The 18,256-nt window shown below is 39.7% G+C and overlaps 1 protein-coding gene and 1 pseudogene across 2 annotated transcripts; one reads left to right on the forward strand and one right to left on the reverse strand.

The window, feature by feature from the left end:
* The first annotated feature begins 1,063 nt into the window (after positions 1-1,063).
* On the forward strand, positions 1,064-12,086 carry LOC103705932 (diphosphomevalonate decarboxylase MVD2, peroxisomal-like). The gene is made up of 10 exons (XM_008789850.5): positions 1,064-1,626; positions 1,988-2,186; positions 3,056-3,119; positions 3,326-3,389; positions 3,467-3,547; positions 4,966-5,052; positions 5,392-5,549; positions 5,676-5,724; positions 11,287-11,411; positions 11,495-12,086. The coding sequence occupies exons 1-10, from the start codon at positions 1,411-1,413 to the stop codon at positions 11,715-11,717; spliced, it is 1,266 nt and encodes a 421-aa protein (XP_008788072.3). The 5' UTR covers positions 1,064-1,410; the 3' UTR covers positions 11,718-12,086.
* A 677-nt stretch (positions 12,087-12,763) lies between these two features.
* LOC103707952 (pentatricopeptide repeat-containing protein At5g48910 pseudogene) lies at positions 12,764-15,689 on the reverse strand (annotated as a pseudogene). Its single transcript, XR_015977464.2, has one exon. The product of XR_015977464.2 is annotated as a pentatricopeptide repeat-containing protein At5g48910 pseudogene (transcript).
* Between the last annotated feature and the right edge of the window lie 2,567 nt (positions 15,690-18,256).

The raw sequence follows: 18,256 nt of genomic DNA on the forward strand, positions 1-18,256 counted from the left end.
AGATGCAGGCCAGTTGGACCAACAAGTTCGATTATTGAAAAATAATTTCTTGAACATGATATTAGTTTAACCGTAAAAAGTCATGAACAAATGCTTTCTGCTGAGTTCCTCGTGATATTTGATTCAATAAAACTTTTTTAGATACATAATGTCATACCTCAACTTGGTACCGTTAATTATTTGTTGGAGAGGGAAAATAGAAGGTTTTGATTTTTCTTTGTTGGCATGAAAAAAATTTTTGTTTTCAAAATTAAAAATTATGAGTGTTATCTCTCTACCACTTTAATCTAGAAGTCTAGAGTTTTAAAAATTACTTTTTATCATTTTTATCTCTCAAATATTTCTATCATGAAAATGTCTCTTTGCTTTTTTTACATATTTTTGATTATCTATTTAATAGATATATATCGTGACACTTCCCATAAAAATTCGAATCTAAAAAAAGACAAAACAAAAAATCAACAGTTTTTCTTTTTTGTCATGGGCATGGCGTGTACCATGCACTATGTGTCACGCTTTCTGTGGCAGCCCGGCATTCGGGCACCATGTGAGGGTAGGTGGTGTCAGACCTTGTCAGCCAATCATTGATCTCCATGTAGGATTCTACAAATGCCAATTCTCCACGTGGAGCCCATCCACTCAAGGTCATGACTCGATGAAATCTGTGTACCTCCCTTGATGGGTTAGAACTGATGCAATCAGCTGCAAGTGCCAAAACACAAAACAGAACAGCATGATCCAGCAACCATCTGATGCCACGTCGTCCCAACGACGCCTTGCTAACGGCAACCAATAATTTTAATATCGCATTGCGATCCGCGCTGCCTCGCTCGTGCGGATGGATTCCATGGCTTACATTTATGAAGCGTACCGAGTTTGGTTTTGGTCCTTGCCGGCAATAACTTCAAGCCGTGGGAGCCCACCAAAAACGCAAACCAATAATAAATGATTGCTCTCCTCACGGCCGTCGGATGAGCATCATAAGATCTTACCAAAGGCGGCCCCACGCCCCCAACCCGTGTCGCGAATCGTGATTTATTACTTTAACAATATAAAACCTCACGTCTCTGCGGGCTCTCTCTGTCCTTTTCCCCGACCGCGAAAATTTCGAAACACTCTCGGGAGAAGGAGAGTGAAGCGACCCAGAACTGCCCGTCTTCCACCCCCCCCCCCCCCCCCCCCCCCCCCCCCCCCGCGCTTGTTCTCTTCCCCTCCCCGGAGATCGGATCTCCTCGCCAGATTTCTTTATCTCGCAATCCGCGGGGCAGCGAATCTTGAGGCAGTTTTCCGATCTCCTATCCGCTTGTTGAGGTTTTCCGGCCAGAGGCCGGGAGTCGGAAGTTAGGGTTTCTCTCGGAGAAGATCCGGTGTTTAGGGTTTTAGTAAGGGAAGGGATTGTTCGGGTTGGAGATGGCGGGGGAGGTACAGAGCTGGGTTCTGATGGCTACAGCGAGGGCTCCGACCAACATTGCGTTGATCAAGTACTGGGGGAAGCGCGACGAGGCCCTGATCCTTCCAACCAATGATAGCATCAGCGTCACGCTCGATCCAGATCATCTCTCGGCGACTACTACTGTTGCTGTTAGCCCTAGCTTCAAGCAAGATCGGATGTGGCTTAACGGCAAGGTAGATCCTTTCCCTTTTTTTTTTAAATTTGTTCACATTTTCTATTTTTAATTACATACATATTTATTCTTGGATCTTTCTTACTCTTGTATGAGTTTGTTGCTTTCTATTCATTTTTTTTATTTTTCAATTTTTTTTAATTCTTAGTATACACAGATCCTTCTTGTTTCAGCTGAAATCGTCTCTCAAGCTTTGTGTATATTCAATTTGTTGAAGCTTTTAATTATTATTCTTTTGGTGTTGTGTATCTCTCTCTCTCTTAGGGGCGAAAAAGACAGTAATTCGAGGGGATAGATCATCCCTTTTCTCCCTTTTCTTATGTAAAAATATTCTGATATAATTTAGTATCTTATGGGAGTAGGAGATCTCGCTCTCTGGAGGGAGGTACCAGAACTGCCTGAGGGAAATCCGGAAACGTGCAGGTGATGTTGAGGATGAGAAGAAGGGCGTTCGGATAAAAAAGGAAGATTGGGAGAAATTCCATTTGCACATTGCTTCGTATAACAACTTCCCCACTGCTGCTGGATTGGCTTCTTCGGCTGCCGGATTTGCCTGTCTTGGTAAAACCTTTCTCTTCTCTCGTTTATTCTTTTTCCCCATATCTTGATCTCCAACTGAATAAAAATGTCTGTTGAAGTCAGTAATAGATAGTTGTTGAACATTAAAAAGTAATCAAAATCACTGTTAATCTTTTCTTGCTGTTTTTTATTTTTGTGGATTAGAATTTGTATGCTTATTATTGTTAGCTAAACTGTAAGGCTTTGCAAAGTCAACTTGAAATGGAGGCATTTATTTTGTCTGAACAGTACATCTTGTGGAATTGTGGTTACATCATGGACATGGCTGATTAGTTTGCTATATGTGTCTCAGGTGGCTACTGAATATGTACTTGCTCAAGTCCTTGTCTTAGTAATGAAATCAAATGCTTTAACATAATTTTCCCCAAAGATGCTGCAAAAATCATGAGGAAAAAATTATTTGCAAAATAAAGCCTCCATCTTATACTTATAGAACTATGATTATGCGAACCAGAACAAACAAAATGAAAAGAACCAAGAACAGTGTAAGAATCAAGGGTGCACAAAAATCACTATCGCAACTGAGAAGCTACTCAAGGGACCATAGGCAGAATCACTAATAATTCATGTCTGAAAATCTTTAGACTGTTTTTCTCAAAAGAAAAGAGAAAATCTTTATATTGTTAATATTTAAGACTTTGATATTGTCGAGCATTTTTGATCCTAAACTCTTTGCCCTCTTGTCGCTTAACCATAAATCTATCCACATGAACTTTCACTTAGTCTTGTTAGCCTGGAACAGCAGCTGAACAATTCTTTTTAACTCCATGTTTTAATTATTACTACTCTGAATTAAAGTTTCTCTAGGGAAAGTTCTCTGACATTTTCTTCCCTTAAAATTTTGTCTACAGTTTTTACCCTCGCAAAGTTAATGAATGTGAAGGAAGAGAATGGAGATCTTTCTGCTATTGCAAGGTCTCATTTTTCACATTTAATCTATCTTTGCTTTGAAGTTTGAGTTTGTGGAAGATGCTAGCTTCTGCACATAGTTGTGTATGTGCTCTCAGAATACATTTATAGAGACCGTTTACTCGGAACAAATTTACCTTATGGATCACTTTGTTGAATGTGGCTTGTACTCTGAGATGCAAGTTTGTTCTGATGATATTTGCATGATGCAGGCAAGGGTCAGGCAGTGCATGTCGCAGCATGTATGGTGGATTTGTCAAATGGACCATGGGAAATGTATGGTTAAAATGGAGAGTACAAGTTCTAATTCCACAAAGGCTATAACAATTTGATTGAATCTCGTAATTTTGCAGGATGCTGATGGGAGCGACAGCATTGCAGTTCAACTTGCTAGTAACACACATTGGGATGACCTTGTTATTATTGTAGCTGTGGTATGAGTTTTTTTACAGCTATATTCTCTATCAGTTAATAAACTTGGTTGCTTGTTTAATATTCATGATATCCATCCCTAAAGTAGTGCATGCTTTGCCATGGAAAAAATTATCTGTAAGCTGGAATGTAAAGAATCAAATGCAATTCTATTTTCTCCTTTTAGTTCTTAATACATAGGTCTTATCAGAAATGTTGTATGTTCCCTGCTGGTATGGTAAAACATTAGCTGTCAAAACATATATTGGTGGTAAATGGTGGTAAATAGTATCCTCAAGTTCCGTAATTGTGAAATAGCACTACTGTAGTAAATGATCTTTTTGAGATAAGAGGACTAGTTCTAATTATCTGGTCATCAACATGAAATTATAATGCAACTGATTAGTCCATAATCATGTCAATCCAAAAACAAACAAATGGGGCATTGATATTTACTATTAATTATGATTTACGATAATACTATAAGGCAATTATTTTGCAGGATTCTTACCTGTGCACCATTTGAACACGATATGGAGAATAATGGTAGACTTAATAAGCTGGCATACGTGTTTGGATACATGAACAAAAATCTATACCACTCATCATGATCTATATATCTTATAACACGTGGACCAAATTCCAGTGGGTTTGGATGTTTCTAGACTATGTTTCATATGGAATCATTATATTTTGGAGTTAGAGATCACTTCCAATTTATCTATATCACTTGGGATATAGGCATCTTGCAAATCAATAGTTTCTAACTGAGTTGCAATATAATTTAATGGAAGTTATAAGATGAGGGGATAAAAGATAAAAGCATATTTTATTTATGTAAACAAGGTTTTGGGGTGACCATGTGAGGAGTGTTTCAATGGTTTGCATCATTTGAGATTGGAATAAAACCTCCAAAACATCCATCTTTTAATTTTTAAGCATTTTAATGTAAATCATGATCGACGATTGTGTATCTATATAGAAAAAAAGTCATACAAGCGCTTGCAATGACAATCGATTTTGAGTACTAAATAATTTGTAACACTGTTTGACCATGCTATGGTCCGTGAGAAACCAAACAATTTTCTAAAAGAATGAGGCATTTAATAATTGTGCTAGTCCGGAATGTGATAGTTTGAGTAGACAAATTCACCACGGGTATAGTTTAAGCTCATTAGCTAGAGAAGGATCTTGATATGTTTCTGTGTTTGCTTCAAATTACATACTTGTACCGGCCTTTTGTCAGATGTTACTGTAAAGCTTTAAGAGAGAAATTGTTTTACTATTCTAACTGATCTGTTGTAAATTTCTTGCTGATGTTAACCTTCAAGCGTATATGTTATGTTGTCATTTGATGTGCCATCAGCAGCTTTTCACTTCATTGCACCTCCAGGTCAATGTGTAAATATATAGCTGAATATGTCAACTTACTGATCTTCAGGTAAGCTCAAAGCAGAAAGAAACAAGTAGCACCACAGGAATGCGTGGGAGTGTCGAGACGAGTCCACTCTTACAATATCGGGCCAAGGTGTTGTCTCATTTGAATCCCCTTATGATAGCTGGGTTGTCAAACTGTAGTACTTAGACCAGTTTAAATATCAATCATTTTTATAACCTCGTAATATTCTATGGTGTTGCTATTACATCCTTTGCTTGCTATCTCATTCCTACTCCCTACGAAATTTGATCAACTGTTTGTGCTAAGCATTTTTAATTTTGTGCTGTCACTATATTTTAACTGCATGCATGTATGTCACACACCAACCCACCCAAATGCACATATTTTGTTAGTTTATTGCTACATGAATGATACATTAGAATTATGTAACTGCTAACTTATTTCTTTGATTCGTTCATTCTGTTGCAGACAGTAGTCCCTAGTCGAGTGTTGCAAATGGAAGAAGCGATCAAAAGTTGTGATTTTGCATCTCTTGTCGGGTTAACCTGTGCAGATAGCAATCAGTTCCATGCAGTTTGCTTGGATACTAGCCCCCCTATATTCTACATGAATGATACATCACGCAGGCATGATATTTTTTCAGTTGCGTTATTGGCATCTATGTGACTAATGACCACAAATGTTGTTCATATGTGAACAAAGTCCTTATTTATGCTACCCGGGTAATGAGTAATAACCCTTCTATATCTCAGGATAATCAGCCTTGTTGAAAGATGGAACCGGTCTGAAGTATCACCGCAGGTACATTTTTTTCCATATATGTGTCTAAATTGTTGCCTATTTTATCTGATAAGTTAGGAGGCTTGTTAATATTGTATATGATACTCGACAGCTTGTGAAGTGTTACTAACTGGTTGCATTATTCACAGCATAGAAACATTGCAATAGACAATATTGGTGTGAATTTAGCATTAATATTTATTAAAATGGAGATTTAAGTCCAAAATGAATAGGTCCCTTTTGTTCTGTTACATGTATATGAAACTCAAGATTTACTTTTTGGTGCATTATAATGAGATCAAAGATCAATAATAGCTCCATATGTTCCCATTTGTTCATTGAGATGATTAGGTGTTAGTGGATTAGAGAAGCCAAATCATATTTAAGATGGCTTGCTAGAAGATTATAAATGACTAGGGATGATAGCTTAGGTTGTGAAATATTGATTGTTTTAAAGCTTTTAAAATTGTCATTATTTGACTGGATGAGAGTGTGAGGTTGAATCATGATCGTTTTGAGCGCTTGAGTTTAATTGATTTCTTGAATTCCATGTCCACGAGGTTAGAGAAAGGGATTAAGTAGTGGCCTGTTGGGGGGGGGGGGGGGGGGGGGGGCGCTGGAGATTGCCCCCTCTAAAAATTTTTGGGATTGCTTATCCATGAGTAGTTGTCAAGTAAATCTTGATAAGCTTTCCCCTCCTAAAATCTATGGATTACTTGCAATGATAGAATGAAACCTACCACTAATTCCTAAATTTTTGGAGTTAATTAACTAAGGCGTTATATTGGTGGAATTTCTATAATACACACCTACATTTTCAAATATCTTCTTACAAACTACTCATGTATTGAAGTTTGTATTTTAAAAGAGACAAGTGGGCTGTTCAAATCTGTTGTGCCCAAGTCGAAGCTCCACTTTTCATGTCCCAACTAGTCCTCATACCCCAGTACTCCACATCCTAATAGGATATGCTCCTCCAAACTCAAAAATGATAATGTATATTGGGTATGTTTCTTAAGTGAAGGAATCTTGTTGCGATCAGCATTTGAATGAGTATTCTCTTTTCTATTTTTTTTAAATAGTTTTTTCAAGTAGTAGAAGAAAAAACTATAAAAAGGCAAATTTTCGCCTCTTTCTTTTGTTTTTTTTTTTTGATACAATGGTAGTTCATGTCAACCTAGTATGAACGCTACCCACTCTCTCTTTTGTTTTGAAGTATGCAATATGCCACCTTTCTAGTTCCTCACATGATCTTATCTTGTTTCTAGATTCTCAAACCCACCCTAGACACTATCTCCATAATGAAAATATATGAAATATATAATTGAATTTCATTTCTTTTTCTTGGATACTTCAAATATTATTTAAGTTTTTAAAAATTTAACATACAAACGGTTATTAGTTATTACTGTTGCGCCTCTCGATCACAATCCTATCTCCTTCACTGAATAGCGATATAGATGTTAATTGTAATGTATTTAAATATCTTCTTGAGTTGTTTCACAATTCCATGTGGAAATTCAAGAGGATCCACTTATGTGCAAGTTTGCCAATTATCTAAGTAAGGAGATGGGATCTACTAGTTTGTTGTGGCCATGATTTTATTTTGATCGATTGTTTACAGTACTTGGAGGGTGAGCCTTGGCGCAATGGTAAGGTTGCTCTATTATGATCCGAAGGTCATAGGTTTGAAACACAAAAACAACCTATCCACATGCAGGGTAGGGTTGCATACTTTTGACCCTCTCCAGACCCTACAATGGCGAGAGCCTCATGCATTGGGCAGCTTTTTTGTTTTGAATTGAGTTTAATTGATTCCTTTTGAATTCCATGTCTATGAGTTTAGAGAAAGGGTTCAAATAGCGGTATAGGTGTTAATGGTAATTAGAGCTGATCAAAATCCGGGCCTGGCCAGGCTCGGGTCGGGCTTTATAGCAGAAATTAGATCCGATGGCTATGCCCAGGCTCGGCTCAGCCCGACTGTCGGGCTTAAATTTTTGTCCAGGCCCGACCCAACTATATAAATCTGGTCCCAGGTCTGACCCAACAGGTCCGATTTTTTTTCTTTGTTTGGAATCTAGAAATGGGTCAGAATGGCCCAACAGCTTAATGGGCTCTCTAAAATAGCGAGAGCCTCATGCATTGGGCGGCTTTTTTTGTTTTGAATTGAGTTTAATTGATTCCTTTTGAATTCCATGTCTATGAGTTTAGAGAAAGGGTTCAAATAGCGGTATAGGTGTTAATGGTAATTAGAGCTAATCAAAATCCGGGCCGGGCCAGGCTTGGGCCGAGCTTTATAGCAGAAATTAGGCCCGATGGCTATGCCCAGGCTCGGCTCAGCCCGACTGTCGGGCTTAAATTTTTGTCCAGGCCCGATCCAACTATATAAATCTGGTCCCAGGTCCGACCCAACAGGTCCGATTTTTTTCTTTGTTTGGAATATGGAAATGGGTCAAAATGGCCCAACAGCTTAATGGGTCTCTAAAATGGCGAGAGCCTCATTCATTGGGCGGCTTTTTTGTTTTGAATTGAGTTTAATTGATTCCTTTTGAATTCCATGTCTATGAGTTTAGAGAAAGGGTTCAAATAGCGGTATAGGTGTTCATGGTAATTAGAGCTGATCAAAATCCGGTTCGGGCCAGGCTCGGGCCGGGCTTTATAGCAGAAATTAGGCCCTATGGCTATGCCCAGGCTCGGCTCAGCCCGACTGTCGGGCTTAAATTTTTGTCCAGGCCCGACTCAACTATATAAATCTGGTCCCAGGTCCGACCCGACAGGTCCGATTTTTTTTTTTTGTTTGGAATCTGTAAATGGGTCATAATGGCCCAACAGCTTAATGGGCTCTCTAAAATTGGATGTATTTTTTACCTTTATTTTGTTTCTCCAATGGTTAATTGGTGTTTTATATATAAAACACGGGCCGGGCCGAGCCATTTTTAAAAGTTCCCAGGCCCGGCCCGATTTTTTGGTTGGGCTGCTTTTCCTGCCCAGGCCCGACCCATGGGCCTTTTTTTAATGCCCAAGCTCGAAAAATTCCGGGCCGGGCCGGGCGGGCCAGAAAGCTCGTGATCAGCTCTAATGGTAATGTACGTAAATATCTTCTTGAGTTGTTTTCTAATTCCATGTAGAAAATTCATGTGGAGCTGGCCATTCATGTACAAGTTTGAGGAAGGAGATGGAATCCACTAGTTTGTTGTGCGCATGATTTTGTTGGTTATTTTTTATTTCCCTTGCTGTGGCACAAAAGGTTTGTTTTAGCAAGGTTGACATGAATCAAAATGGGAGAGCATAATTTCTGAGGTTGCTATCAAAATTTGGCTTTTAGGTTAGAGGCTTTTTTTGGGATAAAATAGTTGCCAAGGAGGGGAGTGTGAGGGAAAGCGCACGTTCCATTTAACAGCTGGTACGGGGTCCCATTTTACGTGAGATGGCTTGGGAGGTTGTGAATCTTTTATGTGGTGGATCAAGCATGGAGTGATGCTTCTCATTTTAATTCCATTCTTCGTCAGCTGATTGGGTAATTGATGCAAGATAATTTGCCAACCCTAGGGATTCTAGGTGGCCTGAGAAGCTGACATGAATATAGGTTTTATGATGAGGTGAGCCAGGGGGTGTATTTAAAAAGTTAGTCATGTTTCATGGTCTATCATATTTGATAGAAGGGTTAGTGGTTGATTTTCACCACAAAATTGTACAGGAGTTAAGCTATTTGAGAATGGGTGTGTTAAGGACTGACACTTATGGGGCCTAAGTGTCCTAATAGGGTAGCAGTCTTCTGTGCTTCCTTTTAAAGCTATATACTATAACATAGGCTACCATAGGGGTCTTCTAGTTATGTTTTTTGGGAGATGCATATGGGGCAAGATTGGAGTCTGTAAGTCTGGTAGTGATGAAATTATGGGGTTTCAGAATGCAATTTCAGTAAAATTTGAGGAAAATAACTTTCATATGATGGTTTAATTGTGGATGTGGGCTTGACTGGATTGCATTGGCCAAATGGATGACAAAAAAAAAACTATGATCTAGTGCACCAAAAGTTTTTCTTTTGATTATCTTTTCTGGATGCATAATGGGAATTTGAATATATTTCTTTATATTTGTTTATACATAGTTTTGGATGGGGTCAGATTAGAGTCTGCTAGACCAATACTCCCTAGTGTTCATTCTCAGACTTGGAGGTGTCTACTACAGTCTAGGAATGAAATTCAAAATTTTAGTTTGAGGGAAAAATTGTGACACATAAATAGAAGTGGCAACAGTTCATCTAGGTTCTCATTTGGGTTGGCTAAAATAAAATAAAAAAAATTTCATTCCATATGCACTCATTTGTGATCAGGTTAAAAAGAATAAACCCATACGTGACCCATTTATTTTATATGGGCCCAAATCTACCTGCCAACTCATTTAGGGCTACACTTGTCAGTTTTATCTTAATTATTGAAAACAGAACAGGGCTAGGCCAAGGAGGCTTATGGTTGGGTGCCCTTTCTTGGGGGGTTGGGGGTTGGTGGGGGAGGAAACTTAGAAAATATGACAAATCTAGAGCATGCGGTCTGCTTCACTTTTAAGTATTTTTGTTCTTTTCAACAGTTAAACTGCATAATCCTAATCATTGAAGCCAAGCTTTGACCAGTGCAATGCCCATTGAACTATAACCACTATCTTAGGGGCCTAGGCCTAAGGTTGAAGGGTCTGTCCACCTCTGGCCCATTTATAAACGGGCTGGTCTTGTATAACCTGTCTTTGACCCAATCACAAAAACCGTCACCAAATATATTTGTTTCGAACAGGTTTGGGCATCTTGTCCGGCACAGTTCGGGCATTGCCACCTCTATATATGATGATCTTCAACCTCTATATATGATGGTCCTCACATGGAGTACTTGGGCTTGGTCTGGTTTCATTGGACCAATGATGGGTGACATATTCAAAGGTCCACCAGGACACAAAGGGCCTTGGGCATGTCTGAGCTCTGAAGTCGTAATTTCGTAGCGAAATTTGTTGGTTTGAATTCAACCATACATGAATGGATGACGCAGATAGCTGATTCTTTGGTTTATTCCTTTACACAAGCTGGTTACTGTACCAACACTTGCTATACACAGCATGGAGAGATACATAGGCTTGTCAACGTATGCTAACAGATATATGCTAGGAACTTATTTTTCTTCAAAGATTATTTATTTTCCCAGTAACTTTTTACCGATGGATGAAAATATTCTAAACCTATAAATTACGCATTATGTTTTTAAACATATCCAATACTAGTAATTTTTACTCAGGTACGAATCGATTTTTCTGGTAACTTTTATCAAAAGCATGTAAGACATAGATCTGAAAAGGAAATAATAATATAGCATATATATTAAGTACAGATTTTATCAGTATATATTGCGATGCGTCATTCCGTATTTAAGCATATCCTTTAATCTGCTTTGTTATGGGGGGACTCTGAATTGCTGATCAGGCCTCTCATTGCGACATTTATCATTAGACAAGTTGGTCCTCACATTCATATGTAATGCCTTGATTGAAATGACAAATAAAAAAAGAAATTTAGATTTGAGATGGATTGAATGACAGGTGGCTTACACTTTTGATGCGGGGCCGAATGCTGTTCTGATTGCGCCAAACCGAAAAGTGGCCGGTCTTCTGCTTCAGAGACTCTTGTTTCAGTTCCCCCCACTTCCAGACAATGAGTTGGCTAGGTTTGCGCATGTTCCAGGTTTGATTCCAATCTATTGGTAAAATGTGGCAATGTAGATTTAGTTTCTTTTGTCTTTTTATCCAGCTACATATTAGGGGACAAATCAATACTGCGTGAAGCTGGTTTGCAATCGATGAAAGATGTTGAAGATCTCCCACCACCTGCGGAAATCAAGGATAAGGCTCCGTTTCAAAAATTTCCAGGTGATGTTAGCTATTTCATCTGCACTAGGCTTGGGAGCGGTCCGAGGCTGCTAACTGAAGAAAATCAAGCTCTCATTAGTTCTGAAACTGGACATCCAAAGTGAACTACTGCAAGGAGACGAACGATTTTCATCGGGTTTACCTTGTAGTTTCTTTTCCATCAAGCATGAGGAATAAATTTGTTGGTTGGAAATAATCCCTTAATATGCCCAAATATCACCAAATATGACTTTGATGACGAATCTCCCACTTGCACGAGGATGGCTTTTCATCCTACGTTGCACCAATCCAGGAATTCTGAACTAGGATCTGTGCCCTTAAATTTTGTACCCTAAGGCTAATTTGTGGCGGAGAAGTGTAACTGTTGCATTATTTTAGGCTTTCCTTTCTGATCTTTTCGTCCTGTTTTGAACTTGTTAATCTCAAGTTTGTTTTGTCTCTTCCATTTCCATCAACTAAGAGTACTTAAACTACTGGACCATCTATACATGTCTTTGCAGCCTGCAGTCATCCAACACTAGTGGTTTTTATTAGTGGAATATGACAAAAAGAAGTGTATATTCTCGTGTAAAGCTATAATAATTATTTTATCAAGAAGCATTATCAATTTTAGGTAAGCACTATGTAACCAACTTAGCTCATCAAAAATTATTTGATACTGAACTCTCATCAGGGACTATTTAGTCGAGATGTTCGACCATAAAAAATTTGACCATTCATGCCAGTGCGTCTTAGTCTCTCAGGGCTTGCAGAATACTTTATTTATTTATTTTATTTTTTTTGAAGAAGCTTGCATAGTAATTTGATATAGGATAAATGCTTTAGCCTCAAGTAAACTATTCTAACCTACCAAAAACCAGAGTAAACACATTCTGCTTTCCGGCACCATAGCTTTTGTTACCTACAATACCTGCACAGGAAATGTATTGCGAGAGGGTTTTGAGAGAATGAGCTTGAAATAAACTCGGTAATCCCTTATTTTTCTGTTTCAACAACGAATCAACCTGGAGGCCTAACACAAACGCAGGGATGTCTACCTTGTAGACGACGGATTACTGATTTTTTTCAAAACCATTGTTGTTGGGCATGAACTTTGAGGTTTTAGAATTTTAGTTGCAAATTGATCCTCCGACCAGACAACTTTTCTTGATCTTCCTGTTACATCATGTAATATGTGGCGATAATTTCGATGCATCGAGTGAAAAAAAGAAAAACAAAAAAAGTAGCTAAAGGCCTAGAGAGCTTATGTTGACAGACAGTTGAGGAGGGGACCCATAAGCACCCCACTCTCCCTAGACTTCAGAACGCACTTGGTATGAGTCCTGTGTATCTAATAAAGTTCCGGTCAGCTGGATACGACATTTGACAGCTAGAAAGAGACCCAAAACGAGTGATGCTGTCCGATGGTTCCGCCACTGAGTGGAAAGCCCTTGGGTTCACAAGGAAATGAAGACACTTATATTTCTCCCGCAAAACGTTCAGAAAAGAAATCATCTGAAATCATGGCTAGGTTCTCAAAAGACATGCGAGCCTGACACCAACTTCCAGCTCCATGCCACCTAATTCCCCTCTTAGAGTCTCAAAATTATCAATGTTCTAGGATTTTTTTTCCCTAACAACATGGTTTTTTTTTCTGCAGCTCAATGATTCCCCCCTCCCTCAGGCCAGCGTGACTGTTGCATCTCAAGGAATTCATTACACCATTCTTTTACATCCAAGGACATGCTTAATGTCTAACCAAGAATATTCATGCCACATACCAGTTCACTTGAGATCTCCTTGAACTTTAACTACATTATCAACTTCCAATTTTTAGAAAGAATGTTTACTCACAAATTATAACCTAACTACACTGCCCATGCATCCAGTGTAACCTTGTTATTGAGGGCTTTCTGTATGTTCTGAGAACCTGGAGGTTGGAATAAGGTCGACATTGTATTCCATAACTTGAGCTATGTTCTCACAAATTCATATTCACCTTGTGAAATACTTTGGTGCTTGATCTTGAACTCATGAATGTTGATACTGAAATCTGAGGCTACCTTCTCGCAAGTTGTGCCAAAGATAACCCATGCCTTCAGCAGAACCATCTCTGTTGATTTCATTGAAGCTTGATTTACAGGTGAAAACACTGAGCGGCTTCATTAATCACCAATAGTCGTTGCAAGAGCATGAACCCCCTTTGAAATGGTGGAACCTGTTCTGGTCCCTTAGAATTATCTCATGGTTATAGACCCTAGAAACCAACTTGCTGAAGGAGTGGCAATCACCACACACCCTGAGGTTCTTCACTATATGAATAGGTGCCCCCTTGTTTAGATTTATAAGCCCAAAGGCTATCGCCATCTTTTCACTATGAAAACTCAGCAAACTCTCCTTCTCTTCCTCCTCAACATCCACAAGGACTTGGCTCAGATCTGGCTCATAACCTTCCAATCTTAATCTATGGATTACCTCCTCTAGCTTGGAAAGAACCACCTCCCTTCGTCCAACACCCATTTCTTTCCCCACCAGGAACTCATGAACTTCCCCTTTAACCATTATAGAGCTGCAACCTGGGATCTTCCTGACACCTCTTTCTTTCATCAATGCTCTAACTCTCTCAACATCTTCCCATCGCCTAAACTTTGCATACATGTTCGAAAGAAGAGTATAGCAACTAGAATCATGTGGAGCCAATTCTATGACTCGCATGGCGGCATGCTCGCCAATATCAACACGACCATGCCTCACACAAGGACTAAGCATAGATTTCCACACGACAGCATCAGGTTCCATTGGCATATCCTCGATGATTCTCCGTGCCTCCTCTAATAATCCAGATCGGCTAAGAAGATCAATCAAACAGCCATAGTGTTGTATCCCAGGCTCCATTCCATATCTTTCTTGCATGAGCTTGAAATAGAACCGGCCCTCCTTGATCATACCACTATGGCTGCAGGCCTTTAAGAGGCCCAAAAAGGTGATATCATTGGGCTCAACTTCCATCCTCCGCATCTCATCAAAGACCTCTATCGCTTCTCGACCAAGACCATGAACCGCTAGGCCAGAAATCATTGAATTCCAATCTCCTACCCGCCTCTCATGACATATGCTTCTAAAGACAGAGAAAGCATTGTCTACAAGCCCACACTTGGAGTACATATCAATCAAAGCCGATCCAAGAACACCAGAGACTAATTTAATATTACTACGACAAACATAAGCATGAACCCATTTGCCTTCATCACAAAATCCCAAGTCAGCGATAGCGGCAAGCACATTAACAATGGCAGCTGCATCCGGTTGCACATCAGCATCCAACATTCTTCTAAACAGTTCCAGAGCTTCTTCTGAATGGCCATTAAGCACATATCCAGAAACCATAGCCGTCCATGTAACAACATCCCTTTGGGCCATACTCTCAAACAATTTCTCAGCAAGATCGCACCTTTCACACTTCATAAGCCCATTAATCATCGAATTCCATGAGATTATATCCTTCTGAGGCATTTCATCGAAGAGTCTCAAAGCCAGTTTGACATCCCCAGCTTTCAAACAGCCCGCAATCATCGAGTTCCAAGAGATCACATCTCTTTGACTCATTCTATCAAACACCTGTCTCGCGGTCTCTAGTTCATTGAAGTCCAAATACATTCTGAGAATCGAGTTGAACACAAACGGATCGGATTGGAAGTGGCTCTTCAATACCTGCGCGTGGAGCTGCCAGCCTTGGAAGAACGCCGACGACTTCCCGCAAGTCTTGAGGAGCGAAGGGAGGGAGAATTCGACGCCGTGGAGGTCGTTGCCGCGAGAGAGCATTCGAGAATATAGGAGAAAGCACTCCTGGACGTCATTGGAGTCGGAGAGGAAGGAAACTTTGGGTGGGCGGGCGCGGCAGAGAAGGAGGCGGCGGAGGACGCGGGGATGGGAGATGAGGCCGGATTTGACGAGGCGGGCGTGGACTTGGCGGAGCTCCGACAAGGTGCGACACTTGTCAAGCAGAGAAATGGCGGCATTGGGAGCCAAGGGCAGAGGGAGGGACTCGGAGGCCGTCCACATCAGTTTGGGCTTTGAATTCCGCAATAGTTTATTTCCTTCATATGATATCATAGAAATAAAAATTAAAAAAAGGCATCCAAGAGTTATGGGCCTATTGGATAAATGGGCCGGATGGTGGGCTTAATTCTAACCATTCGCGATCCTGGGTGGATACAGATGATAACAAATTGCCTCTGGACCCAATGCAGGAAATTAATATTTTTCTTTCTTTCTTTCTTTTTTAAAAAAAGGAGGAGGAACACCAAGCTAAATAGAGTTCTTGATCTCTTGCCCAAGTAGCACGGGATGGCACCATCTAGAGTAACATTTGATGGTGCATTAACTTTCTTTTGGATGGGATTGCTGCGCATTTTTTAGCAATAGCCTTCGACTTCACAAAACTGGCAATCGTTTTGCTTATGGGCTTTTTTGGGACTGGACATGATTTCCCAAGATTAAGCTGATAATTCTTTTCATTGACCTTTATTTTGCCTCTTTAATCTGGCATGATTTTTTTTCCTACTTATATTTACCTTGATTTTAAGGTCTTGATAAGATCTGGTCAGGTTTTCAACCCTCTCTTTTCCTTAAAAAAAAAAAAAAAATGATACAACTTGCTTGTTGTACCCAAATATATCAGGTTGCCTACTTGGTGGGGAGCAATGCTAGGGAACATGAAAAATAAATTGACTCTAAAAGATAGGTAGCATTGCTTACAACTTTTCATTAGCAAGACATCACAAATCTAGCTAATATTCTATTAATATTTGCATTAGCACGACATCAAGAACTATTGCCTAAACGTTCTCCTCTACAACTATCTATCTCGGCTTCTCTCCTCCATTACAAGAGAAGAAAAAAAACATAGTAAGGAAAAGAAAAAAAAATTAAGCTTATAGGTGAAACACATATTAAGTAATCACATATTTAAGCTTTTAAAGCCGAACAAATTAAATGGAGGATGGAGAATGTCCATCCATCTATTTGGCAATGTGACTGAGTGTTGATACGAATGACTTGGATTCAATTCGCACCCTCCCCTTAGTTTGGTTGGACTTTAGTTCTTTTAAAGAGAGAGAAGCATTGGACAGCGCCGTTGTTGCATTAAATTAACATGTACGAATTGAGACATGGATGGAGAAAAGAAAAAAAAGTTATGTTGCTCAGAAATTAACTTATGCAACTTGAAACATGTACACAAAATATAGACCATGGACCTCCAATTCAGAGTTACGAACGTTGATCAAAAGTAGTCCAAAAACACCAAGTACATCTCACATGGGTCCCAACTTAATTACATTGCTTACGTGGTTTGCTCATGCAAAGGTGACGCCATGGACTGTGGATCTCACGTGACTACGGCCCCAGTCTCTCCCTTTTTTACTTTTACCCCCCATTTTTTTTGTGTGATGAGAATTACTTTTACCATTAAAATGGCCAATTGCGAGCGGCACTCGGGAAGCAATTTGTAGGCCTCGGTAACTTGGTTCACCCTAAGATCTCTGATTCCTAAAAAGCTAAAGACCAGTTGCTCTCCCTCTTCCCACTCCCCCTTTGGCAAGTTGTAACTCCAAGTTTTCTTAGTCTTTTTACTTTGAAAAAAAAGAAGAACAAACAAATTCAATCCCAAGCTCGCACCTAATTCTCTTCCGATGCGTGGCTTCCATGCATGGGCAGGGCTGCAAGTGGATTCAACGAGGTCCAGCCTAAGTTGACGTAAGTCTTACTTAAGCTAGCCATGGGTCTAAAGTTCTGACTCCAATATGGCTTCAATATGGGGCTGGATGTCTTTCCAATTTGAGTCCAAGTCAAACCGGGCCAGGCTCTTATCCAGGAAACAACTCTTGCCACCAAAGCTATAGTAATACAGAAACCTCCCACAAAAAAGATATATAAATGATGAACGAATCTCCTACTGGACCCATCACCATTTTTATTTCTTGCATTGCTTTATATTTCTTGAATTTTGCTGGATGGTTTGGATTTCATCAAAGATTAGGCTTTATTTCTAGACCATGCTGGATCCATAGGTGCTAACTTCATGCAAGCGTTATGTTTAAGATCATTAGTTCAATGGTCGGATTTAGGTCTACTCGACCTACAAGGAGTTCAAACTTTTGGTGTCTGTAAGCATCGATCAGTATATATATCTACATATACAAGCTTTAATTACCTCCCTTCCAGTATAATAACCAACTGGGCTATTGTGAGCTAATGGTGTGAGAAAAGAGGATAAAGGGAAAACATATATGCATGGGAACAAGATGAGGTGCGTGCTAAGAGTAGATGGTAACTACGGTGCGGGAAAAGTGGCACAAAGATGTACTTGGCTCCACCATTTACGGAAACCAAACCCCTATTTTATGCCTAATTGAGAACCATTTTAATATCCCTTTACTCTGATATGACATCTCGGCACTAGATTGCGGCCACTTTGTGGAGTGGGGTGGTGGAGCTCCTTTATGCTCTCCGCTGCTTGCCCCCCTGATGGAATAATCACCATTAATGGCAAGTCCCTCGGGGTGTAACGCAGTTTGGGAAGGTTCCTGCAGCACCCAACTCAGGCAGCCAGCCCCCTTTTTTTGCCTTTAGAGAAAAAGAGTGAATTGGCTGCATGCAGTTT

The sequence above is a fragment of the Phoenix dactylifera genome, chromosome 4 (assembly GCF_051530095.1).
Source record: "Phoenix dactylifera cultivar Ajwa chromosome 4, Ajwa_hap1_PhDact_Kaust_v1.1, whole genome shotgun sequence".
Lineage (NCBI taxonomy): Eukaryota > Viridiplantae > Streptophyta > Magnoliopsida > Arecales > Arecaceae > Phoenix > Phoenix dactylifera.

Bases quoted from the DNA above. Each gene is read 5' to 3' on its own strand.
- LOC103705932 (XM_008789850.5), top strand. From the start codon at position 1,411: ATGGCGGGGGAGGTACAGAGCTGGGTTCTGATGGCTACAGCGAGGGCT. The intron at 3,390-3,466 runs GTATGGTTAAAA...GTAATTTTGCAG, and splicing joins TCAAATGGACCATGGGAAAT to GATGCTGATGGGAGCGACAG. The intron at 5,725-11,286 runs GTACATTTTTTT...ATTGAATGACAG, and splicing joins GGTCTGAAGTATCACCGCAG to GTGGCTTACACTTTTGATGC.